Source organism: Prunus dulcis, chromosome 1, assembly GCF_902201215.1.
Source record: "Prunus dulcis chromosome 1, ALMONDv2, whole genome shotgun sequence".
Lineage (NCBI taxonomy): Eukaryota > Viridiplantae > Streptophyta > Magnoliopsida > Rosales > Rosaceae > Prunus > Prunus dulcis.
The window spans coordinates 30,051,344-30,074,138 of NC_047650.1; the positions used below are offsets into that span (position 1 = coordinate 30,051,344).

Consider the following 22,795-nt stretch of genomic DNA (forward strand, 5'->3'; position numbering starts at 1 on the left):
TATGGAGCTATTCTCTTTCTTGGATTTTCTTATATATATAATAAAAGGATAATTAGCACACTAAAATTTGAGGAAAAAGACAAATAAATGCTAGAAAGAACCAAAAAAGACTCACCAATTGCACCGATTCTTTCTCCTGAGTCAGTTCGTCTATAATCTTACTCCATTCCTCCCTCTTCTGCACAATGAAGAACAACCAAAATAATGGAATATCAGAAAACAGTCAAAGTAAATTTAAAAAAAAAAAAAAACCGTAATCGGGAAAAAATAAAAGAAAAAAAGCGACAGAACCCAGTTGTCAGAATTGCCAGAGAAGCAAAACCTATATCACAAAAAATACAACAAAATAAAAAGAAGAAGATAAAGGATGTAGAAGGGAAAGACTCGAAATAGAGAATAAAAGACTTACCCTTTTACCGAGGACTCTTCTTCTCAATTGCTGAGGCTTGTCGTCGGATTCACTGGGCTCGAAGGAGAGCGGCGTATCAGGGCTCGAAGTTTCAACCTTAATAGCATTAGAGAGAAGTGGTACAGGACTCTTGGCCAAAGACTTGGGAGTAAAACAACACCGTAGTAGTTTACTCCAACACGGTGGCAGACCAAGATGACGCAGGCGCTGCAGAGTTGAGGCGTGGTCGTTTTTCACAGCAAGTGCAGATCTCTTGCTTTTACATCCCCAGCCGAGCGAGAGTGGAATTGGAAGAGGAGACTCAAATTGGTAGATCATATCAGGAAGCTGAAGCAAGATATCAGCGACCTCCATCTCACTCACACTGGGGTTTGGAGAACAAGGGAAGAGTTCCCTCTGTTCCATAACCATTGTTTCGCTCTGTTCCATTGCGATTTCTCTCTCTTTCACTTTGTTTCTTCAATTGAAGGTTTTGAAATATTCTTGGGCAGGCTTTGCAGCCAACAGCACATATAAATATACGCAGACCAATTACCACAAGAGAGCACAGACAACAGCGGCGTGGAGAGAAAAAATAGAGGATTTGATGAGACGAGAGACAGAGAGAGAGAGAGAGGGAGCAGAGCGAGTTGCTTGGAGACGGGGTTCTTTTCTTTTGTGTTTATAAAGGAAAACGAGAGAAAAAATCCTTTAGGAGGTAGTAGAGTGTGACACGTGTCGAGTATATATAGAGATTGAGGTTAAGCCTAGGGTTTACGGCCTTGTTTGGTTTGATGTAGAGAACGTGTCAAGCAGCACTTGAAGTAGTAAGAGAATGGGAAGACTGAAAATATTGCTTTCCATATAGCTTTTCCAGAAACACGGTGACAAAGGAATTGAGGGGATTAGGAATTAATTTTGCTTGACCTTTTTTAGGGTTTTTCGTAGCTGGAGTTGGTTTAACGACCGGGCGTGGGTGGTAACCAAGACAACTCCTAGTCCTCCTACCAGGACTATTTTTATTTTTATTCACCTTTTCCTCTAGTATTTTCTCCCATAAACACACAAAATTGTTAGTTAACTTCTTTTAATTGAAGCTTTGTCCCTAAATTGTATTTTATTTTATGCACTTCACATGCATTTTCCTCTAGTATTTAAATTATTATTTTTTTGCCCAAACCAGCCTGACCCTAAGTTTTATGGAAATAATCGAATCTCGAGCTTAGACCACTTGGGCCCTGTGGAAATTTTATTTTCCGATGATACCCAATGGACTGAAACCGTAAGCCCATGAACTTCTCAACCAAACAAAAGCAATGGGTGGTTGTTTGGCTAATAATCCCTGATGGCATTCATTGGCATCCTCCAGACAATCGGTGCGCTGTTTGATTAAAAAGGCCAAGAGAGACGGTTGCATTTTGCAATATACGCTGGGATATTCAAGATCGTATATTTTTATTGTAGCTGTAGGACATTGTCTCATCTCATGGATTCCGTTACTTCCGGCCCAAGCAAAAACAACACACAAAAAGTGAATATAAGAGCATTAATGATATTATGACCACACACAAAAAGAGCATTAATGATAATTATACGACATTAAATGAGAACGAGAGAGGAATTATGAACAATTTCATATATTTCCAAATTTGACTCCTCAATGCCTCTCTTTTTTTCTTCTTTTTTTCTTTTTTTTTCTTTTCAGGTCAGCAGCAGTTAACATTCATATAGTAAATAAATAAATAAAGAAAGAAGCAATTTCGGTTAAGAATATAATTATGACTCTAGTAAAGATCCAAATAAAAGAACGATTAGAAATGATCCCTTCATTGCCACAGGCGAGTTGGTTGGGCCAACATTCAGTCCAGTTAAAAGTTGCCATCAATTGACCAGTATTGGTCACCATGAATGAGCTAAATCACATAATCAGAATGCCACCAAATAATAGCAGAAGAAAGGTGAGGTGCTGTGATTTGTTAACCAGAAATACAACTAGGCTGCTTGCCTTTTCTTCTTTAGCCTAGTGGACAACGCAAAGTCATCATCAGAATCACTCTCTGAGCTTCTATCTTCATTCTTCCGCTTCTTAGACTGCGTAGATGCATCTTTAGAGACCGTTGACTTCTTTTGATTTGAAGGCACTGGGGTTGATGGTTTCTTGACAGTAACTGACTGTGTGCTCTTCTTTACAGAAGCTACAGCTTTCATTGGAGAACCGAGATTTTGCTGCTGACTCCTCTTCTGCTTCTTCTCAAACACTCTCTTTGCCTCCTCTTTAGATAGCAAACCACACTCCATCAGCCTGAATTCAAATTGAAAATTTGAAATGCATGCTTATACAGAAGCAATCAAGCACTAATTATAATTGGTCAGTTCATGCCTGCTAGAGTTGTAGAATGGGCAAAACTTAAAAAGCACGATACTCCCACCATTGCATGATATGGGAGGATACACACTCTTACCCACATTGTGGAGAGGAGCATCTTCTCATTTAGAATCCGCAACCTTTGCAACGTTGAAAAGATCAAACCTTACCAATTGCAGTCAAGGCTCGCCCTCTTTACTTCTTTTTATTAAAATCCGCTAATGGAAAACATGCATTTACAAAACAGGCAAACTGGGAAGAAAAACATAACATTTTTATGTGTATTTTACCAGTATAAAACCAAAACACTATCCAAGGCATGGTCTCTAAGAGACAACTAACCAAAAAGCAGACTTCAAACTGTCAATAGCAAGCTATAACAAACCTAAGTGCCCTATTCTAGCATGCACCAAAATAAACATGTCCATACTAAACAACAAGGTACAAGGTACAAGGTTGAATGGTAGGTACATTTAGACTTTTCTATTATTTTTATTCATGAACATCCCATAGAAGACAACAATATGTATCATTTGCTTCGAATTTCAACTCCCATATCATAATTATACATGCAGCTTTATAGACTGAAAGAGTTGCCAACCAAGTAGGCCAGTTGCATGATCAGACAGACATACGCAGGTGATTCAAAGCCAGTGCGCAGGTGATTCAAAGCCAGTGCTTTGATGCACACTGTGGAGGCCAGGCAAGCGGCATAGTGGCGACTGTATAACTAGCTATCAGAAAATATTAGTTGGCATAATAAAACACAGTTCCAAATAAATTATATAGCCTGGAAGCAAGCCGAAGCATAAGGCAGCTCAAACAGCACTTCCCCTAATATTTAAGGCTCCATTTCAACTTCCGCTTCTCCTAATATTTTATAAGAACCTAACAGAATGTAACATCTACACAGTAATTCAGCAAGCAAAAACAGTGTTGCAATCAAACAAATGGGAGAGCAAACACTCACCAGAACTGTGCCATTTCGCTTTTGGGAACTTGCTCATAAAGCGTCTCATAAAAAATCCTAAGTGGGTCTCTCTGAATTCCAAAATACAACACAAGAATCACCTAAGAATCCCGAAGCAACAAAAAGGGAGAAAAGAAACTACATTGACAAGAAAGAGAAAGGAGAAAACCGGGACAGTGTACCTCATCGGGAGGGTCTCGCTTCTGACCAGGCAAATCATAAACCTTCTTCTCCTTCTTCTCCCTCTTCTTCAGCTCTGTTGTAGCATCTGGCACCTTCTTCTCCTTCTTCTTCTGCTCTTGTATAACCACTGAACCCTTCTTCTTCTTCTTCTTCTCTTCCTCCTCCTCCTCCATTTTCTTTATTGTCCTCTTCTTCAATTCCTTCATCCCCATCCCATTACACAAAGAAAATCACAAGAACCCAAATACCCGCCTTCATCAGTAAAATTCAGAGTCACCGCATTTGAAAAAAAGGAAATTTATAAAAAGATAAATAAAGTGACAGAAACCTTATCGGGCATAGCATTGGAACTCCTTTTAGCATTGGAACCCCGTTCATCCTCACTGTCGTTGTTCTTCTCTTCCTTCTTAACTCTGGGTTCTTGTTTGGGCTTAGCCTTAGTGGGTTTATCAGAATCATTATCGAGCTGCTCTTCTTTCTTCACCTTGGCTTCTCTTGCCGCAGATGTGGAATTCCCATTCGCATTGTTCATAATTTTTGTGGATTTCTTCTTGTGGTTGAGCATTATTGTACCCAAGCTCATCTTATCGTCCTCCTCTTCCTCTTTAACTTCCCTCTGCACCTTCACGGGCTTCGCATCCTCCTCCGAAGGCATGTTTCAGCTTTCCCAGTGTATGAGAAATTGGCACCCAAAAACACAAAAGAAAATCGGAGTGAGGGGAGGACGATGGGTGTGAAATTTCGAACTTCGAAAAGGGAAAAGCCCTCCGTTTTCACGGAGTTTTCGAGTTTTGAACGTTTCGGGAAACATTTGAAACCCTAGTGCAAAAAGGAAACATCGGACCGGATACGGAAATCCATGAGAGTGGGCGTACTCTTTATGATAAAGGCTTGGAAGTCTAATGGGCTAAACGAAGCCCAACTCATGTTAGCCCATACTTAAATCTTGTATATTGTAGGCCTGATCCTAGCCCATCTATTACAAGAAGCAAATGTGGGTAGGTCAATTAGTCAAGACAGAGTACCTGCCTTTTTGTAACTGAGTTCGAACCTTATTCCGATACATTAGAATAATTTAGAATATCGCAATTGCAACGGAAAAATAATAATTCTATTATAAGAAGAGAACGATCTGTATAACACTCAAATAAATAAATATGGGTTGAATAATTAATAAATAAGTAGACGTGTTATTATACTATCAGTGGATAAGTTGTGTTAACGACCGTCATTTCTGATGAATTTCCCGTTATCATGTGTACAAGTTAGTATAGTATATGATCTATATATGTATCACTCACAGCAGAAGTAGATACACCATATCCAAACCTTCCATGATGATGAAGATTTGCAATCAACGAAGAAGGCATATATTCTTTCCCTGTATATGCGTGCTTTTTTATATACAAAAATAATGATATGAAAAAAGTTTAACATTTTGGTATCAATCCAGACTGGTGGGCAATTGACAATTTGACATGTATCGAAAAAGAATGAAAAGAAAAGGTCGGTCATTCGGTGGGAGATAGAATCTATCTAGAGCCGAGAATTTATGCCAAAGCTAACACAAATCAATCAAATGAAATGAGACCAGACCTTAGACCTACTATATATCCTCAAAATACTTTGGGAAAAAGTTGAGCTCTATTTCCCATAATGCCTGCATATCGTCTTAGTGTCTCTCCCTCACCTTCACCAGTCAGTGCCCCTTCTATATAATATATACACACACGCATATTATTATCTATCACTCGCAGAAGAATACACAGAGACACAGAGACACAGAGAGAGATGGGTTGGTTATTGAGTGAAAGAAGGGGAAGGAAGCAGGGGTGGATGGAGGAGAGCCTAGCCTCCCTATCCGCACCTCCTTCGCCTCTGTTGGCACTCCTCGTCATCGTCTTGGTGTTATTATTGTTTTCATCTTACACCAGCTACAGGTCACAGATGGAGAAAACTAAGGTCGGCTTTCATATATTTCTCTTGTTTCTGCCCGTTATGTTGATATTTTTGACTCACTCTTTGATTAAGTACGGGAGCTTTCCGGTGCTGAGTCCGAAGACCAAGGAGAGGGTGGTTCATCAACCTGAAGGATCAGCGTCGCCTTGGGGCGTGGCTATGTTTCTGGTGCTTTTGCTCGTCTTGCTCTGTTATCGGTCTTCTTTTCAATCCAACTGGTGGCCTCACTGGCGTTCTTATTGACCATCAAACTAGTTTTGCAGTCTTCATAACCAACCATCATCATGTACATGTAACTTATAGTCGTCGTGTTATTTTGACTGGAATTTATTTAGTTCGTGATCCTGGTGTGTTACTAGTTAATGACAAATGAATCATATGTTAAAAGAGTTTGTGATATTCCATATTTATCTGCTCTTAATCAAACTAGTTTGTGCTATATTTCTATTTTGATCATGGAAATGAAAATTTATTGGTGCCATGCTAAAGATGGACTCATATTCACACTGATTGATGCTCAAGCAAGAGCCGAGTCGACCATCACGTTTTAGATTCTGGAGTCATTCTATAGTGAGGGTCATAAGGTTCTATCTTTTTGATTCAACGGCTAATCAATTTGATCCAACAGTTAAGAGATAGAGCTTCATCTAAGGGCAAGTTTAATAGAGAGTAAACGAAACGAAAGGGTGTAAAATTTTGTACACAAGTCATTAAAATCTTTCGATTGGTCAGTTTGATTGAGGTAAAGGGTCCTTTATAGAATTAGTATAAAACAGAGATAACTAAACTAGCACAATCATTTCATGCAGTCGCTTTGGTGCGGGCAAACCTCTCTGAAGATGTTGGTAGCTGCACTTGCTCAATTGTTTTCTGCTTCTTTCTAGCCAGTTGTTCTTCCTCCTTCATTTGTTGCTCCAAGAAAGGCCTCTTGGCATTTGCAATGATCTCCTTCTTCTTCCTCGTCCTCTTACTCGGCTTATTCCTCCCCTTGGTTTTCTTCTTTAGGACAGTGCCCTTGACAGCAAATCTCAACCTCTTTCTCTTGCTTTGTCGGTTTCTCTTTCTTCCTCTGAGGCTTCACTGTGCCAATCTTTGTGGGATCCAACATAATTGTCTCAGGCGGCAGCTTATCAAGCAGAGAGTGCACTTCCCTCTCTCTTCTATGTTTAGATGTTTCAAATGGATTTGCCACCCAGGAATCAAAGTTCGGTTCCCCACAACCAGGAATCAGAATACTGGACCAACCCATGGAGTGCCCTATGCCTAGAACATCTTCATACGGCCGAAACAACTTCTTTTCTATTTGGTAACCTTTAACCATTCGATGGTTCATATATGTCTTGTAGTTCTGAGTCCCGTGCAAATCTCTCAGGATTTGTACAGATGATCCACAGCCCAGACAAGCTAGAAGAACCTTCTGACTGAAATCCAAAGTCTTTGGCTGCCCCGGTAAAGTTTGGAGTGCCTCATCCTCAAGTTTCCTCAAGTCCCAAAGCTTAATTTTATTCTCTTTTCCAGCTGTGGCCATGAGATGGCCATTCGGGTGGAATGCCATTGCCGAGAGGGGGGCCCTGTGACACAGCCTTTTCAGAAGAGGAGCAGAGCTTGTAGGCTTCCACATGGAAACTGTACCAAGTGAATGACCCAAAGCAACAACCCCATTGTAGGGGTTCACCTGCATCACATCAGCACGGCCTAAGCCAGTTCTGTAACTACCTACCATCTCACCCATTGTTACATCTTGATAATGAAGCTGCCCAAAATTGTTTATTGAAGCCAAGAGGAAGTGGGTTTTCAGAAATTGAAGCCTTAAAACTGCACCATGTTCCTACATGATAAGAAATGTGTATAACTTCAGTTCAATATTGAAGCATCTCAAGATAACTAACAAACGAAAAAATGCATCAATCTAAAATACAGCTGTTGTGTCAGACCATCACCAATCTATCTGGAGAGCTTTAGAAAGAAACTAAAAAAATAATTTATTAGAGTAATTGGTAGTGCGTTACGGACAGGTAAAGCCTTTAGAATGTTTGCAGGATTGTGAGCCAGTAATTAATCTAAAAGACACAACCTATTTAATGCAGTACGCTAACCTTTAAGCAATGAAGTTCAGTGCCATCCCGGTTATAAATATATGGATAACTGCCAGGAATGAGAACGTTAGCCATACTAGCCATACTAAATAAGATAAAACAGTACTACATGTCAATTCAAAGTAGACTGAGCAGGTTTTAGTAAAATCTGGAGATATCATCCGTGTTTCCAAACAAACTATGTAAAATGGGGAGCAAATCAACATAACATTTCCAACTAATGAAAGAAATACATAATCAACCCTGTAAATGTCAAAATATTTACAAAACAGAACTTAAGTACTGCATACGGTTTTATACTTTTTCTGGGCTGCAGCAAAGAACGACTCACATACTGTTTTGTGTAGGAACACCACATCACATACTGTTTCCCTAACCTGAACATCATCAGTTAGCTAATCAGCCCAATGTTCCAGTCAAACCCTGAAGTTCAAATAAAACAAGGACCCAGCATTCCAGCACATCATTTAGAAAAGCGGAAATTGTACTGATACCACCTAATCTTTTAGGTTTACAACCCAAAATTAATTTTATAGTATTGCTTTCAAGTCTCTCTCCCATGAAATTTCTATACAAAGTTTGGCATCTTATCAAGGGCACTGAATTCACAACTAGTATATTCAAACTTCACATATGCAGACTAGGACGAGTGAATATGGCTGCAAGAAGCACGTCTAACTCAATATAGAGACGAACAGTTTTGCGTGAAATAAGGTCACAGCATCAGACCAAAACTGTATCACTACTTAGTATCATTTCTATTGTTTGACTATTATATTTCACATTCAAACAATAGCCATGGCCCTTGAGTCCACAGACTGCCATATGGCGACCACTTGATGTGAAATCCAACGTGTATGGACCGAGATCTGCAGATGAAAGTTAAGATTCAGGGATAAACATTAGAGTAAGGTCAGGCAGGCCAGAAATGAACATTCTAGGCAAAGTTAATCTAGGCAATATACTGAATAATTTGAGCTCAAGTGTCAACATCTTCGGGTTTTTACAAACTAAATGATGCAAGGATTTTGCTTATAAGAAATAGAAATAGCAGTTCAACCCCCTTGAATCTTTATCTCAACAAATCCACCACCCAATAAGTCAGTCTTTCCACCCAGGTATCAATGGTCTTACTGAAAATCCTGTCATTGGAGAGGAGAATTCCAGTTTTCCTTTTCATTTCACACAAAATTAGTTTTTCTTAGCCCAGCTGAATCAGATTTGCATAAGGGATATGAGAAAGCCACAAATCCAGCTATATAAGACATGCAGGCTTTTAAGTACAATAAGGGAAATAGTAAAGCTTCACTGCAAGATTCTGAGTGACTAAACAATCATTAGAAATCAATTAAAAAAAAGTTAGGTATCAACCTGGTAGGACGATATCATATTGATTCCTTGAGCTTGATATATCTACTTCACGAGCAATTGATTCTTGTTTCATCCTCCACGTCTTCTCCGTGCCTTCAGCCTCCAAATAACCTCCCTCACTTGGCAGAAGCCACTGATAATTTGGATTACAAATGAAAAAAAAAAATAAAAATTCACATATATTTTATCACATGTACTAAAATAACAGGACAATATTTGTGTTAGTGTCAAGCAATGGTAAATCAAACCCCACTAACTTATGTCTGGGTTGAGTCATGTTATCATGCCACTGCCACCCATACTGAATATCACACTAAACAAAAATTCACCTTCTCAGCCTTAGCAGCAGCTTGTGCGGATTTTCCATATAATTCTTCTCTAATAGCAAGTTGACCCTACAACTTTTTATCTTGCAAGCCCTGCAAACATTGGGAAAGCATGATGCAGTGTCAAGTAAACAAGTTCCATGAAAACTCAAATTCCTGATGTCTACCTCCAAATTAGTTTCGCTTCCTCTAAGAAACTTCTTCACACTCACATCAAGCCCATCATGTATCTTCTCCTGAAATTTAAGATATTTCCCATTTATTCTGTAATTTTGTAACACAAAGTGACAAGATTACAGCCCAGATTGCCAAAATGATGAGGCATAACGCAAGTTTTTAACTAGAAAAAAAAGTTACAGAACATATGAGAATTTCACACATTTCAAAAGTACCGCAGCTAAAAGGCTAAATGTGGCCATAGAGCAGGAGGCCTTATCAGGGTTCAGTTAAAGAAGTAGAATAATCAAAACAAAATGCAAAAACATTAACAATATAACATCAAATGACATGAACACATGTCTATGAGATGAGATTGAACAGCAAGTGACTACAAGCCAATACAACAGAAAGTAATGCGTACCAGTTCGGTTGGAGGTAGAATAGTGCCATCATCATCTTGTTTCACACCCATCTTGCTTAATCCAGTTTAGTATCCTTCAAATGCAAAATGGCCAGAAACTTGATGAGCAATGCAGCCCAACTAAATATCTATATTCTTGGGCACTGATATAAACAAGCCAACCAAATACATAGTTCTACTTAATTTTAATCGGTGAACTGAGTTTGAGATAATCAAGATTTGCAACTTTTTAGAGCACCAAAAGAATAGAAAACACGACACACAGTGACACAAACACAATCACAGAATGCGCTTGCAAAACATATATACCCAAAAACACAAAAACAAAAGAAAATATAAAAGTGAGTACTATATATTATCGAAATACCTCTATAGCTATAATTTAGTTGGTATCGTTGTTTGTCGGAGAAAGAGAGCCTTTTGATGCATCTGGGTAGACAATCAGAAAAATACAGAAGCTTTGTTATATCCCTCGACGGACAAGGGTTTTACGGGGAGAGGAGAGGTTTTACTGAAAAAAAAATATATTTAATGAATGAATGAAAAGAGAATAAAGGTGGAGCCCATGGCCCAGTTCAAACTCGCCCGCGTGTGTAAAAGCATTTTCAATAGTTTACTATGGCAAAGGGCAAGGATAAGACAAGGGCCGTTACTACTTACGTGAATAATGGCAGCCATTGCAAAAGGCTTGTTGTGTTTCCATTCATTGCAAAATGCTATTTGTGTTTCACATGAATAATGGACAATGTACACTGTGGTGTTTGGATCCCGTGATTAAAATAAAATAAAATAATTTAAAGGCAAATTATTCATTCAATTATTTATTTTATTTTTGCCGACAATGCAAATTTATTCTTCAAAATGACTTTTTTTAAAGGCTCTAAATGATTTTTTTCATCTAATAATCTCTTTTTTATTGAAAGATATGCTGCTGAGTTCTTTGTTTTTTTGATCTAAAACTATAGATAGTTGTTGAACCAAAAAAAAAAAGGAAACAACTAAATATCCGAAACGCAAGATTTACAATCAAAGTCAAACACTGTCGTTTAGATTTACAGAAAAAATGTGCGAGGTAACACATAAATGCACCTACAATCATGTTACAGGCCCAAAGCTATAACTGTCCAGAGATGACAGATCCGAAACCTACTTGCTAGAATGATAGCACTAAAAAGACTTGTCTGCCCTAGGCTAAAATAGGCACATAATTTACATAAAACCGAAGAAACCTAAGAGACTACACAAACAAGCCTAAAACTCCACTCTCCACAAGAAACTACCAGTGGGGCAATAAACTACCCTCTGGAAAATGGTGTGGGAGGGTTATCTTATGCCTGGTGATGCATTCTTCAATTTCGGTACTTTAAATCTGGATGAGAACAACTTTGGAGTCTCCGAAATCGTTATAACATCGTCTATTTTTCTCTTTGAGATGCTGCTCCCCTGCTCAACCAGAAACAAAAATATGATCCAATCAGCTTATAGACTCACAAGCACACAAAGATAAACAAGTATCTTTTGATTTTCTAATTATCCTGTGTGCATCTTAGCAAAATCAGAGCATGAACATGTCAGCAAATCCATCCGGTTAAAATTAATAGTACCTTTCTGGTGTCCTTTATGGGATCAGGAAGTTGTGCAGCAGATGAATCTTTCTTCACAGTTACATTGGTTCTATCCTTAGCACTATTGTTGCCTCTCAAGCTATAAGTTCTAGTTCCTGCCGTGCAATGGTTCAAGAGAGGAGTAGAGGAAGCACTTGTGGACTTTCTTAACAAATCCAATTCCGTTGAAAGTTTGGAAATTTCTTCCTTCAACTTATTTGAATCAGACTCCATCTTAGCAATTTTACTTATTAATATTGCAATCTTGCCATCCTTTTCCTTATTTGAGGATTGTAAGTGCTCCATATGAGCAAGAAAATTTTGTATCTTTGCCTCCGCCTGCTCAACTTCAGAATGCTTGCTCCTTAGTTTAGTGGTGTAATTTTCTTCCATAATCTTATACTGATTCCACACAAACTTCTTCTCTGCCAATAGTGCGGATACCTCCGAGCTCTTTTCTGAAGTGAGCTTATCGTACTGCTGATTTAACCTCCTGAGGTCATCTTCCAATTGTTTAGAACGCTGTTTCTCTTGCTTGCTTTTTTTGGGGGACTTTGTGTTGCTAATTCTTTTATCCCCATCTTCGCCTCCTCCCTATAAACAATTGGGAGCTTAGAACAACATCCAAACAGAAAATCACACAAAATTACAACAGGAAGCTGTGTATATACCTTTAAATCAGAGAATTTATTGTATAAGTCAAACCATCCTTTGAAACCTTCTAACTCACTGTCCGTGTATTCTGTAGATTAATAAAAGGTTAATAATAAGATTTACATTAAAAGGAGGAATTCATATCCACATACACCTGACCTAGTTAAAATCTACCACCTATGGCTGAAAATATGAGACAGCATTGCTAATTTAGTAGACTGCGTTATTTCCACGCAAAAACCACTGAAACCCAACATATCTGGGGTACTTTAACAGGCCTTGAAACCGAAAAGATTCATAGGGTGAAGGAAGATTAACTGAAATTATTAGGAAATCATACAAAAATGGAATTCTTGTTCTTTCAAAACGGAATTGTAAGGAAAGCATATAAAATCACAACAACAACAACAAAATGCTGATAAAGTGAGACCCTTTTTAGATATTAAAAAAAAAAAATACTCACCTAATTTGAGTTTGGTGAGATAACCCTCTCGTTGCTTCAATCCCAGGACCAACTCAAACTTGGCCGCCTGAAGGGAGCCCGCCAACTCTTGAAATTCCAAATCCCCCTTCATCTACACCAAAAATTACAAGAAAATCACAACAAATTGGAGCAAAACTCAAAACAACTTTTTCCAAAACCCTAATTCGAATTCATGGATAATTTGAAAAGAAAAAAAATTTGAGGAAGTTACCAGGGAGATTTGATCTTCCAAGAGACGAATATCATAGGTCCATCGCTCGTTTTGCGTTCGGACGCGATCTTCAAGGAGTTGTCGGTCTTTGGCCAGTGTCTCGAGCTGTGATTGTTGATCCCGTATCATCTGCACCAAACCGTTGAATGTGTTCTGCCAGTTTTGACGTTGAGAGGAGGCTCTCGAGCGCTCCTTAACAGCCATTTGTGAAAAAGAAATCACAGAAGAAGAAGAACAAGATTGAATCTTTCTTTCGGAGCAAAGTTTTGGAGAAGAAGACCGTTGAAGAGAGTAGTAGACTAGTAGAGTTACAAAGAGGGCTTTCAAGTATCAACGGTCGAATATCACTTCTCGTATCGTATTTTGAAAGCGAAGCGGTATATGAATTGGGAATGCAAAATGGGTTAGCCTAGATTGGGTTGGGTTCCTTTTAAAAGACCTGGGCCTTTAACGGTCAGATCATAATGGGCCCACCGTGGGCCTAAAATTCCTCACAGTCAATAAGGGTGTCTCTTAGAGCACTTCCACCTATTTGCTATAATAGTAAAGGGCAAGGGGAGTCAATGGCTGTTACTATTCATATAAATAGTGCCAGTCTTTACAAAGGCAAAGTGTGTTTCCACCCATTACTATGGCAAATGGCAATTACTATTCATTTTAAATTATTTTTATTTTTTTATAAATAAACGATTAATTTTGATAGGATTTTAGGGTGTTGGTGTGGGAAGTAAAGAATATGGCTAGGTATTTATATATAAATTTTTTTTTGAATTTTTTGGTTTTTTTTTTTTGAATTTTTATTATTATTTTAATTGGTTGTTGATGTCATTATGATGTCAGCATTACGTGACTTGCCCAGACAGCAGCATAGGCTAGATTTGCCTGTGGGCTTGCCGAGTTGGTGGGCCCCACACCTTGCCCAGGCTTGCCCTCGTTGGAGCCGTCACGTGGGCCCAGGCTCTCTCCTGCTCGGACTTCCCCTTGCCGCTAGAAGTGCTCTTATACGTACGTGCCCCTCTCTTTCTTGCCTTTTGTTTTTGTTTTTTGTGTTAATTCGTTTATTATTTTGTTTGTATATAATTTGTTCTTTTTTTATTTTCCAGGATGAATCACTTTGACATGTTCTCAAACTTGTTCAACCCTCCGGTTTTTGCAATTATTATATAAAATAAAACGGCTTGCTTTTGATTATTCTTACAATATAGTCTTTAACTCACACAGCACAGCAAAGCAAGTTGCTACATATTTGAATTAGAAAAGGAAGTCCATATAACTATTTATTTTCAGGCAACCATGCCATTTTCTCGTTGAAAATTGATGAGGTTCCATTAGTTAATATTATAAAAGGTGATGCGTGCGGGCCAAGACGAGCAATAGGGCAAAATTGTGACCATCTATATCTATTGTTATTGAAAGACTAGTCGATTCTTATCCATAGCGACATTAGAAACCATAATTTCTAATCATACATAAACAAAAGGAGCTTTTTATAATGTTATTACAAGACGCTTGCATTTCCAATTAATTTTGGAATAGAACCATTTTTACTTACAAATAGGAATTCATAATATCGTAAAGGTTCTTTAAGATTTATGATCTCTCAAAAATGACTTTAAATTATCCCAAAATGTTCTTTTTTCTTAGGCTACATTGATAAGCAAGGTTAACTCTCCAAAATTAACAAGAGATCACGATTTGTTTTAATTTAAAGCAAAAGAACACGCTCATGACAGATATCTTCAATTTTGTAATGTGTTCCTGGAAAATGTTTGCTTAAGCCTTAACCTTCCTTTTGGTATTATTACGTACGTCAATCAAAAGAGCCCCATAAAAAAAACTAAAAAGAAAATGAAGAAAAAACCTTTTGGAGTAGAGAAAAAGGAAAAACATTACATGCATAAAATCCATTGGTAGTACATAAAAACAAACAAAAGACAAAAAATGAGGGGAACATCCCAAGCCGCCAACGGATTTCCCGAGATCACCAACTTCCGTCCATATTTACTTCGCTGCTGCCAACTTATTATTCTTCCCCGAATTCCAGTTCACACCACCATATAAAATGCCATATTCCAGGCAGCAGGAGCACCCCATCTTCTTCCCACCGCCTGTTTCTCATCTTTCATGTCACCTCCTCCATATCTTTGCTAAGCTTTGAGGTCCCTGCAAGCCTCTTCCGGCTACGTTCTTTTGGTAAGCATACGTTATACTCAACGACTTTAAGAAAGAAAGAAGAAGAAAAAATACACATATGGGTTATATTTTCCCTAACTTTATGCTATAACTGTACTTTTTTTGTATTGCAAGCAAATGGTCTGCGATGTATAATATAAATTTGTTGTCAACTTGACCCTTCTTTAAAAACATTTATGGACCTCATATGTGATGAACTTACTGGTTAGTTTGATGGTTGATGAAAGTTTATTATAATTTTCTGTTGATCAATTTATGCAGAAGCTTGAACCTATATAACTTGTAACTCAAATTGGTGTTTCAGGATTGAGAATCTGAAGAGATGTCTCCGGTTCATGGGGATCATACTGGTCAAAATGGGAATGTAAGAAGTCTTGAGACGACGGTGGGCACCCTATTTGAAATCGGCGAAGACTCTGATGTGATGAGGTTACTTGACAGACCAAGGCAAGTGAACGTGGAAAGGAAGAGATCCTTTGATGAAAGGTCAATCAGCGAATTGTCCAACATAGGGTCTCCTTGTAGAAGGTCCTGTTTTCTGGGGAGCCCTAGACCAAGCAGCTACTATGAATCGCATCCCATGGTTGCCGATGCATGGGAAACCTTGAGGCGCTCTGTCGTTCACTTCCGCGGCCAGCCTGTTGGAACACTTGCCGCCGTCGATCATTCTGTCGAAGAACTTAACTATGATCAGGTAATTAATTAATTAAATCCCACATATCTCTTTCTTTCAATATAGAGATTTAAATTGACTTGTTAGTCTAAGTGGCATGACAGGTCTTTGTTAGGGATTTTGTGCCTAGTGCATTGGCCTTTTTGATGAATCGGGAGGATGAAATAGTGAAAAACTTTCTGTTGAAAACACTTCGCCTCCAATCATGGGAGAAAATAGTGGATCAGTTCAAGCTTGGAGAAGGGGTGATGCCAGCAAGTTTCAAAGTGCTCCATGACCCTGTAAGAAATTTCGAAACCATAACTGCGGATTTTGGTGAGAGTGCAATAGGGAGAGTAGCTCCAGTTGATTCTGGGTTTTGGTGGATCATCTTGCTTCGTGCTTACACAAAGTCTACAGGGGACACTTCACTCTCTGAAATGCCCGAATGCCAAAATGGCATTCGCCTTATCCTCAGCCTGTGTCTCTCAGAGGGCTTTGATACTTTCCCAACTCTGCTCTGTGCTGATGGATGCTGCATGATTGACCGGAGAATGGTTGGTTCACTTGCGCATTATCCAAACACCTTTCGTACATTAATGACTCATCTCATCCTTTAACTAATTACCACACAACTACAATTTACAGGGTGTATATGGGTACCCAATTGAAATACAAGCACTGTTCTTCATGGCTTTAAGATGTGCTCTGCTTCTGCTTAAGCAAGACAACGTTGGGAAGGAGTTCGTGGAGCGCATAACTGATCGCCTCCACGCTCTAAGTTATCACATGCGGAGCTATTTTTGGCTGGACCTGAAGCAGCTCAACGATATCTACCGCTACAAAACAGAGGAGTATTCTCACACTGCAGTGAACAAGTTCAACGTGATGCCCGATTCGCTTCCAGATTGGGTTTTCGATTTCATGCCGAGCCGCGGTGGCTACTTCATTGGGAACGTGAGCCCAGCAAGAATGGACTTTCGCTGGTTCTGCTTGGGCAACTGTGTGGCAATTTTATCGTCTTTGGCGACCCCAGAGCAAGCATCAGCGATCATGGATCTTATCGAGTCACGCTGGGAAGAGCTGGTTGGAGAAATGCCATTGAAAATTTGCTACCCAGCCATAGAAAGTCACGAATGGAAAATCGTCACTGGGTGCGACCCAAAGAATATCAGGTGGAGCTACCACAACGGGGGCTCTTGGCCAGGTGACCTCATGTTTAACTCTGCAAAAAAAAAAAAAAACATCTTGTTTAATTACTAATTAATTAGTTAATATGAATGATAAAATGAATTGGTTTTTGTGATGGGCGGGGGGGGTGTGGGGCGCAGTGCTTCTGTGGCTGTTGACGGCGGCGTGCATAAAGACGGGGCGACCCCAAATTGCTCGACGTGCGATTGAGCTTGCGGAAAGTCGGTTGTCGAAAGACAGCTGGCCAGAGTATTATGACGGGAAGCTGGGAAGGTACATGGGAAAGCAGGCACGTAAGTTTCAGACATGGTCCATTGCTGGGTACTTGGTGGCTAAGATGATGCTGGAAGACCCGTCTCATTTGGGCATGATTTCTCTGGAGGAAGACAAGCAAATGAAACCCCTTGTTAAAAGATCTGCTTCATGGTCGTCTTAATTCAATGCAGATGGCCTTCTCATTTTCTTGCTATGCATAATGCATCAATTGTTTGTTACAATATTTTAAGCCAACACTTCGGCATACTATTTTTGGAGAGACAGTGGAACTTTAATTAAGCATTTACAGAGCTTTGTACTCCTCTGTTTTTGCATATTCTCTTCTAAATTTTACCAATTAAACTTTTCGGAAAAGCAAGTCTCTTTGGCGTGTCATTCTGTTTGTTCAAACGTGATTTAACTTGCGAAATGTGCTTCATTTCTCCAATTTATGAAAATGGAAAATCGGTCAATTGATTCTGAAGATATCATCTACCATAGAAAATACGAGTGTATATTCTGTTAAGGTTGTTAGCAAATGGATACAATAGTTAGCAGTCTCATTTAGATTGGCTTATCTGGCTGTGTATAAAGGAAACGTCTCCAGTTCAGAAACAAAAATGCACTTTGGATGATACAATGTGCTCTCCTCCGTTCCTTTCATCGTGTTTTCTGCTTCTTCTTTTTTGTGTGTTTGGAAGAACTGCAAATGTTTGGAGTTCTTGATTTCCCTTACCCTTGCACTTTCTGCAAACCTGCACATATACAATTTTTAGTTTCTCATTCGGAATTTAAACTTCAACCTTCCTTTGAAAGCCAGAGTGCAGAAACCACCCGGTAACATGTTTGTCCAAAGTTTTAAAAGCTAAGAGCTCTATGTTAATGTATAAGCTTGTGCCCCTATCCCTGAGAAGGCATACTGTTTGTATTGTGTGGCTGGCTCAACCTTTAGATCTGCATTTGGGAAATAAAAAATCATCAGAAATGTCAAATTGTAACATTGTAGACTTAGATACCTTTAAATACATAATTGGCAGGCCGTATGTGTCCTCGAAGCACTTTACAGGAGCAAGATATCACAACTTCTACATACCGGATGGGTCACATTTTCGTTACCTGTCTTTGGAAGACCTTGCAATGTACGAAGGAGAGGAGGTTCTGGGGTTGATCAGCGATTGGCGCATAGCACGTGCAGCACGTGTCAAGATCACCATAGCAGATCCCTGAAGTGCAGTTTGGTCTTGGGACACTACACACAATGGGGAGGCTTTTCTAGAAAATGTTCGTTAATATAAACTTGTGAACGATATTGATATATTTTGATGTACGTGATGTATGTGTAGGCATATATTTTCCTGCGGCGAATCTGTACATGTATCATGTATGCTCTCAATCTGACTGTTGCCTTCTTTGTTGTGATTGTAGGCTTCCTGAGATTATATCTCGTGTTAGCCGTGAGTAGAAAAAGACTGGTTTATCACATTGGTTTTGTGAGAATCTGGATCGGACCAAAAGGTTCAGAACATACATTAATCATTAACGTCTATGAACAACGTTGGCTTCCGGTCTCAAGAGGCCTTGTTGCCTTGTTGCCGGCATCCTCTATTTGTAAGCAAATTTACAAGATTAGTAAAACCCTTGTTTTCAAGCAAAGAAAAAGGTAAAACCATTATTTTCTGCTTTTAAAAAAATTGGAGAATTCAAGACTTTGGAGCCCAATGGGTATCCTATTGAGCTCAGAACCCACCCAAAAAACAAAAAAAAGGACAGATAATCTTCTAAAAATATATTGATATGTTTTAACGTTGTATTGTGATTAATATCGAGTGTCAGAAAGAAAAAAGGACTGGTTTGGTTAGGGGTGGGTACGGTCCGAATTGGATCGGTTTCACCTCAAAATCACAGCCAAACCAATTACAATATGACTGTTTAGTTCGGTTTAGTTTGGATAAAAATTATAAAGGAAATCAAACCAAATCAAACCAATTTAAGACAATTTGATTCGATTTGGTTTTTCCAGTTTGGGTCTCAGCCCAATTCTCTTTCTTTTTGCATTTTTTCAACATTGTTAGCCCAACTATAACTAACAAATTCATAACTTGCTTCATACATAATTCATTTTCTGGAGTGTGAAACCATCCTAAAGCTCAAAATGTCATAAAACTTTATATTTCACTAACTAATATAGCTCAATTCAAATAGTCTTATATAGTTATTAACTAATTAGAGTATTGCACATGTAAAATAAAATATAAATAAATAAATATACACATAAATGGTCCTGTTTGGTTTAGACCAGTTTACAAAAGCTCAAAACCAAACCAAACCAAACCATACACAATTCGGTTCGATTTTTAAACCATTTGACTTCTTCTTAGTTAAAACCAAACCAAACCGATAATTTGATTTGATTCAACCGGTTTCGTTAGTTCGGCCAGATTGATGCCCACCCTAGGTTTGGTTTATCATCTTTCAAATTTATTTATTTGTCTCTATTTTTCATCTTTCAATTTTTGTAAGCAAATTTAGAAGCTCAAATAAAAGTTACCATTATTTTTAGGCAAAGAAAAAGGTAAACTCACAATCCTGTTTTTCGTTTTACCTTTTATATATATTCTCTCACCTTCTTTTATCTCTGTCATTTCTCATCTCCATCCTTCCCACCCAGCTAATCGTTAAAAATAAACGTTTTCCTTCATTTATTATCTTCAACTACAGATCATAGGTCCTCTCATGTCGTTTCATGGCCGAGAAGGAAGCCCAGAACGTTGTCTTACTGCTGGGGCACAAATTCATCTCGTCGAGTAAAATTCGGTATGCCTAAATCGTGTCGTTTTGGTTTCTGAAACGCGAGTTTACGCGTCGTTCCTTAAGGATACTCCAATGACAACGAGGTGGAAAGAGGAAAAGGCCGAAAGTCCCCAAACTCTGAAGTCAAATGCATTCTCATTTCAAAGTCCCAAGCAAAACAAAATGAGCCCTCTCCCAGTTCAGGAGGATGTTGCCCTCCAAATTGCTTCGTTCCTGCAGGTGAGCTGAAGGTGCTTAATCATTTCATATTATTTCCGATCATTATTTCTTCAACCTACGAATATTGATTTTATGTATTTATTCAATTTCAATTTTGGAAACGAAGGTGCCGGACCTTTGTTCGTTGGCCAGTTGTTCCCGGTTATGGAGGGAGCTGTGTGGGTCGGATTGCATATGGGAGTCTCTGGTACGAGACAGATGGCCCTCTCTTGAATTGTCCGATGGGTCTTCTTCTTCCTCTGCAATAAAAAAACCCATGTCCATGGTATTCTCCCTCTGTTTACACTTTTTTTTTTTTCCCTTTAGCTTTTGATAACTCAGTTCTTGTTCACCGTTTACTTTCCTATTTCTAATATGTTCAATTGTTATACCAGAATTTTGTTTAATTTCTCAATCAATCAAACAGATTATTTAATTACTTAAAATTTTGATCTCGTGGTGCCATTCCTAATGATATATCCAATGATTTCGTAGAAAGGAAGACGATAGGTTTTCAATTTTCCATCATGTTTGTTTGTAGTTTTATGAGTATCAACTAACAACATGTTTGCTTAGTTATTGGTTAGTCAATTTATGTTGTTATATTCTTATGTGGAAATTAATAATGGGATAGGGATGGAGGTGCTTTTACATGGAGTTGCACAATGAGAAGGCGGCTCGTGCTACCTCGGTGGTTCAGTTTGTGGAAACATGCTCATCATCTGCATCCCTTGAGGTTGGGGAGTATCAGAAGGCAATGCAAGATTTGCACGCACTGCAATTTGGATATCAGGATGTACAAATGTTTCTTTTCAAACCAGAGCTTACTGTGCTGGTTAACCTACTTGGTTTGCACTACTGCATTAATTGGCTTGGAGTGCCGGTATATACTTTTATCACACTGTCTACTGATCAACTTTCTGTAGGAATCTATGTTTCAAAGTTGTTTATTTTTCTGCGAATTGCATCAATACTCTGTTGTTGGCCATATATTGAGTACTCTGTTATAACCTTAGAGGAATTGCACCGTCTTCTCTCACTCTTTTAGCCAACAATTTAGACCATCTGTTTGTTCAAACATGGCTAAACTTACAAAATGTGCTATAGCATGTGCTACATTTGAAAAGGGTTATATTGTTCTAATCTGAAGAACAAAGGCTAGTATAATCAAATACCAGTCTGAATGTCATTTAGACTGTAAAGGTTGTTAAGGAAAAAGAAAAAGAAAAAAGAAATATGACAGTTAGCGGTTACAAACTCAGCTATCTTAGCTTGTGTGGCTGTGTATAAATTATAAGGGAACCTTTTGAGGTCAGTTCAAAATTACTTCTAATGATACAATTCGTTCTGTAATTCTCTCTCTCTTTTCCTTTCAACGAGTTTTCTGTGTATTTCCATGTTTGGCTGAACTGCAGTGGCATTGAGTTACTGATTTCCCTTAGCCGAATTATACAATCGCATACCCTGAACGTATTGAGATATTTATGGTTCTTTAGTTTCTGTCAAAGAAAACACAGAGAATTTAATCTTTAAACCTTCCATTGAAAGCCATAGAACAGAGAACATTTGGAAGCTAGAAATTCTGTGTTTGTTTTGTTTTTCATCTACAATAGTGCGGCTATGGTACTGGTGAGGGATGATATATATATATGCATTCCATTGCTGGCATAACGTTTAGGTAGCCGTATGGCAAATAAATAAGAATCCCATATCTGCTAATAATTTGATTTTAGATACTTATAGTAGTTAAAATACAAAATTGGCAGGCCAACTGTGTCCTGAAAGCACTCGAGAGTAGGAAGATATCTGAGCGGCAAGTTTGTGTTAAATGGTGGAAGCTTGGGATATGGTCCCACGGCTTCAGAATGCGTGATGAATTACTTTCTCGTCGGTTCACTCTGATAGATGTTGGTTTGGCCAAACAAGAGGAGGTTCTTGCGGTGCTTTATCGAGGTGCCATTCATGAGGTCTTACGAGTTCAGATCTGTGTTGCTGATCCCTCAAGCCCATCTTGGTCGTGCCAAAGCGCACACAGAAGGGGTTAGTGGATCGGGCTGGGAACAATGACTTGACATTTATATATTTACTTGTACATGTTGTGTGTATAAGTTAACTTTCTTAGTGTAATCGGTGTGTGTATAATATATTGTAACTTTGACATCGGCATATCTGTATATTATTCGATGTATATGCTGTGAATGTACAATTGTATGTAGAGTGAACTCTCTAGATTAAGCTGTGGATGCTTGATGTATATGAAAGTTTCTTCTTAGCTTGACTTGCCAAAAGCTATCTTCATTATTT

The 22,795-nt window shown here is 38.6% G+C and overlaps 5 protein-coding genes, 1 long non-coding RNA gene and 1 pseudogene across 9 annotated transcripts in view; 2 read left to right on the forward strand and 5 right to left on the reverse strand.

The window, feature by feature from the left end:
- The window catches only part of LOC117616555, a 2,115-nt gene extending 1,063 nt beyond the window's left edge, over nt 1–1,052 (reverse strand). For all 4 annotated transcript variants that reach the window (XM_034345907.1, XM_034345905.1, XM_034345906.1 and 1 more), the window contains exons 1-2: nt 410–1,052; nt 116–178 (exon numbers count right to left, since the gene is read on the reverse strand). In XM_034345907.1, the coding sequence (XP_034201798.1) occupies nt 116–178; nt 410–838 (492 nt within the window). In that variant the 5' untranslated portion in view covers nt 839–1,052. The remainder of the gene's footprint in view (nt 1–115; nt 179–409) is intronic.
- A 1,128-nt stretch (nt 1,053–2,180) lies between these two features.
- On the reverse strand, nt 2,181–4,763 carry LOC117620294 (nucleolar protein 58). Its single transcript, XM_034350490.1, has 4 exons — nt 4,235–4,763; nt 3,906–4,106; nt 3,724–3,794; nt 2,181–2,690 (listed from the first exon to the last, which is right to left on the reverse strand). The coding sequence occupies exons 1-4, from the start codon at nt 4,559–4,561 to the stop codon at nt 2,381–2,383; spliced, it is 909 nt and encodes a 302-aa protein (XP_034206381.1). The 5' UTR covers nt 4,562–4,763; the 3' UTR covers nt 2,181–2,380.
- A 1,813-nt stretch (nt 4,764–6,576) lies between these two features.
- On the reverse strand, nt 6,577–10,708 carry LOC117617908 (annotated as a pseudogene).
- Nucleotides 10,709–11,241: 533 nt separating this feature from the next.
- LOC117614199 lies at nt 11,242–13,568 on the reverse strand. Its single transcript, XM_034342924.1, has 5 exons — nt 13,192–13,568; nt 12,960–13,071; nt 12,514–12,584; nt 11,843–12,436; nt 11,242–11,681 (listed from the first exon to the last, which is right to left on the reverse strand). Exons 1-5 carry the CDS (start codon nt 13,393–13,395, stop codon nt 11,562–11,564), a joined length of 1,101 nt encoding a protein of 366 aa, XP_034198815.1. The 5' UTR covers nt 13,396–13,568; the 3' UTR covers nt 11,242–11,561.
- A 1,720-nt stretch (nt 13,569–15,288) lies between these two features.
- Nucleotides 15,289–17,860, forward strand: LOC117623193 (probable alkaline/neutral invertase B). Its single transcript, XM_034354082.1, has 5 exons — nt 15,289–15,384; nt 15,689–16,078; nt 16,162–16,593; nt 16,685–17,243; nt 17,368–17,860. Exons 2-5 carry the CDS (start codon nt 15,707–15,709, stop codon nt 17,661–17,663), a joined length of 1,659 nt encoding a protein of 552 aa, XP_034209973.1. The 5' UTR covers nt 15,289–15,384; nt 15,689–15,706; the 3' UTR covers nt 17,664–17,860.
- Nucleotides 17,861–17,975: 115 nt separating this feature from the next.
- On the reverse strand, nt 17,976–19,042 carry LOC117623222. The gene is made up of 2 exons (XR_004585097.1): nt 18,599–19,042; nt 17,976–18,436 (listed from the first exon to the last, which is right to left on the reverse strand). It is a non-coding gene; the product is annotated as an uncharacterized LOC117623222 (long non-coding RNA).
- A 1,087-nt stretch (nt 19,043–20,129) lies between these two features.
- Nucleotides 20,130–22,795, forward strand: LOC117623202. The gene is made up of 4 exons (XM_034354094.1): nt 20,130–20,512; nt 20,619–20,777; nt 21,126–21,374; nt 22,258–22,795. The coding sequence occupies exons 1-4, from the start codon at nt 20,366–20,368 to the stop codon at nt 22,534–22,536; spliced, it is 834 nt and encodes a 277-aa protein (XP_034209985.1). The 5' UTR covers nt 20,130–20,365; the 3' UTR covers nt 22,537–22,795.

Excerpts from the sequence above, each read along its gene's own strand:
- LOC117620294 (XM_034350490.1), bottom strand. The coding sequence starts at position 4,561 with ATGCCTTCGGAGGAGGATGCGAAGCCCGTGAAGGTGCAGAGGGAAGTT. Across the intron at positions 4,107-4,234 it reads CCAATGCTATGCCCGATAAG|GAATTGAAGAAGAGGACAAT; the intron begins GTTTCTGTCACT and ends ATGGGGATGAAG. Across the intron at positions 2,691-3,723 it reads AGCGAAATGGCACAGTTCTG|GCTGATGGAGTGTGGTTTGC; the intron begins GTGAGTGTTTGC and ends ATTTGAATTCAG.
- LOC117614199 (XM_034342924.1), bottom strand. The coding sequence starts at position 13,395 with ATGGCTGTTAAGGAGCGCTCGAGAGCCTCCTCTCAACGTCAAAACTGG. Across the intron at positions 12,437-12,513 it reads ATAAATTCTCTGATTTAAAG|GGAGGAGGCGAAGATGGGGA; the intron begins GTATATACACAG and ends AATTGTTTATAG. Across the intron at positions 11,682-11,842 it reads CCATAAAGGACACCAGAAAG|GGGAGCAGCATCTCAAAGAG; the intron begins GTACTATTAATT and ends CTGGTTGAGCAG.
- LOC117623193 (XM_034354082.1), top strand. The coding sequence starts at position 15,707 with ATGTCTCCGGTTCATGGGGATCATACTGGTCAAAATGGGAATGTAAGA. Across the intron at positions 16,079-16,161 it reads AAGAACTTAACTATGATCAG|GTCTTTGTTAGGGATTTTGT; the intron begins GTAATTAATTAA and ends GTGGCATGACAG. Across the intron at positions 17,244-17,367 it reads CAACGGGGGCTCTTGGCCAG|TGCTTCTGTGGCTGTTGACG; the intron begins GTGACCTCATGT and ends TGTGGGGCGCAG.
- LOC117623202 (XM_034354094.1), top strand. The coding sequence starts at position 20,366 with ATGACAACGAGGTGGAAAGAGGAAAAGGCCGAAAGTCCCCAAACTCTG. Across the intron at positions 20,513-20,618 it reads AAATTGCTTCGTTCCTGCAG|GTGCCGGACCTTTGTTCGTT; the intron begins GTGAGCTGAAGG and ends TTGGAAACGAAG. Across the intron at positions 21,375-22,257 it reads TTAATTGGCTTGGAGTGCCG|GCCAACTGTGTCCTGAAAGC; the intron begins GTATATACTTTT and ends CAAAATTGGCAG.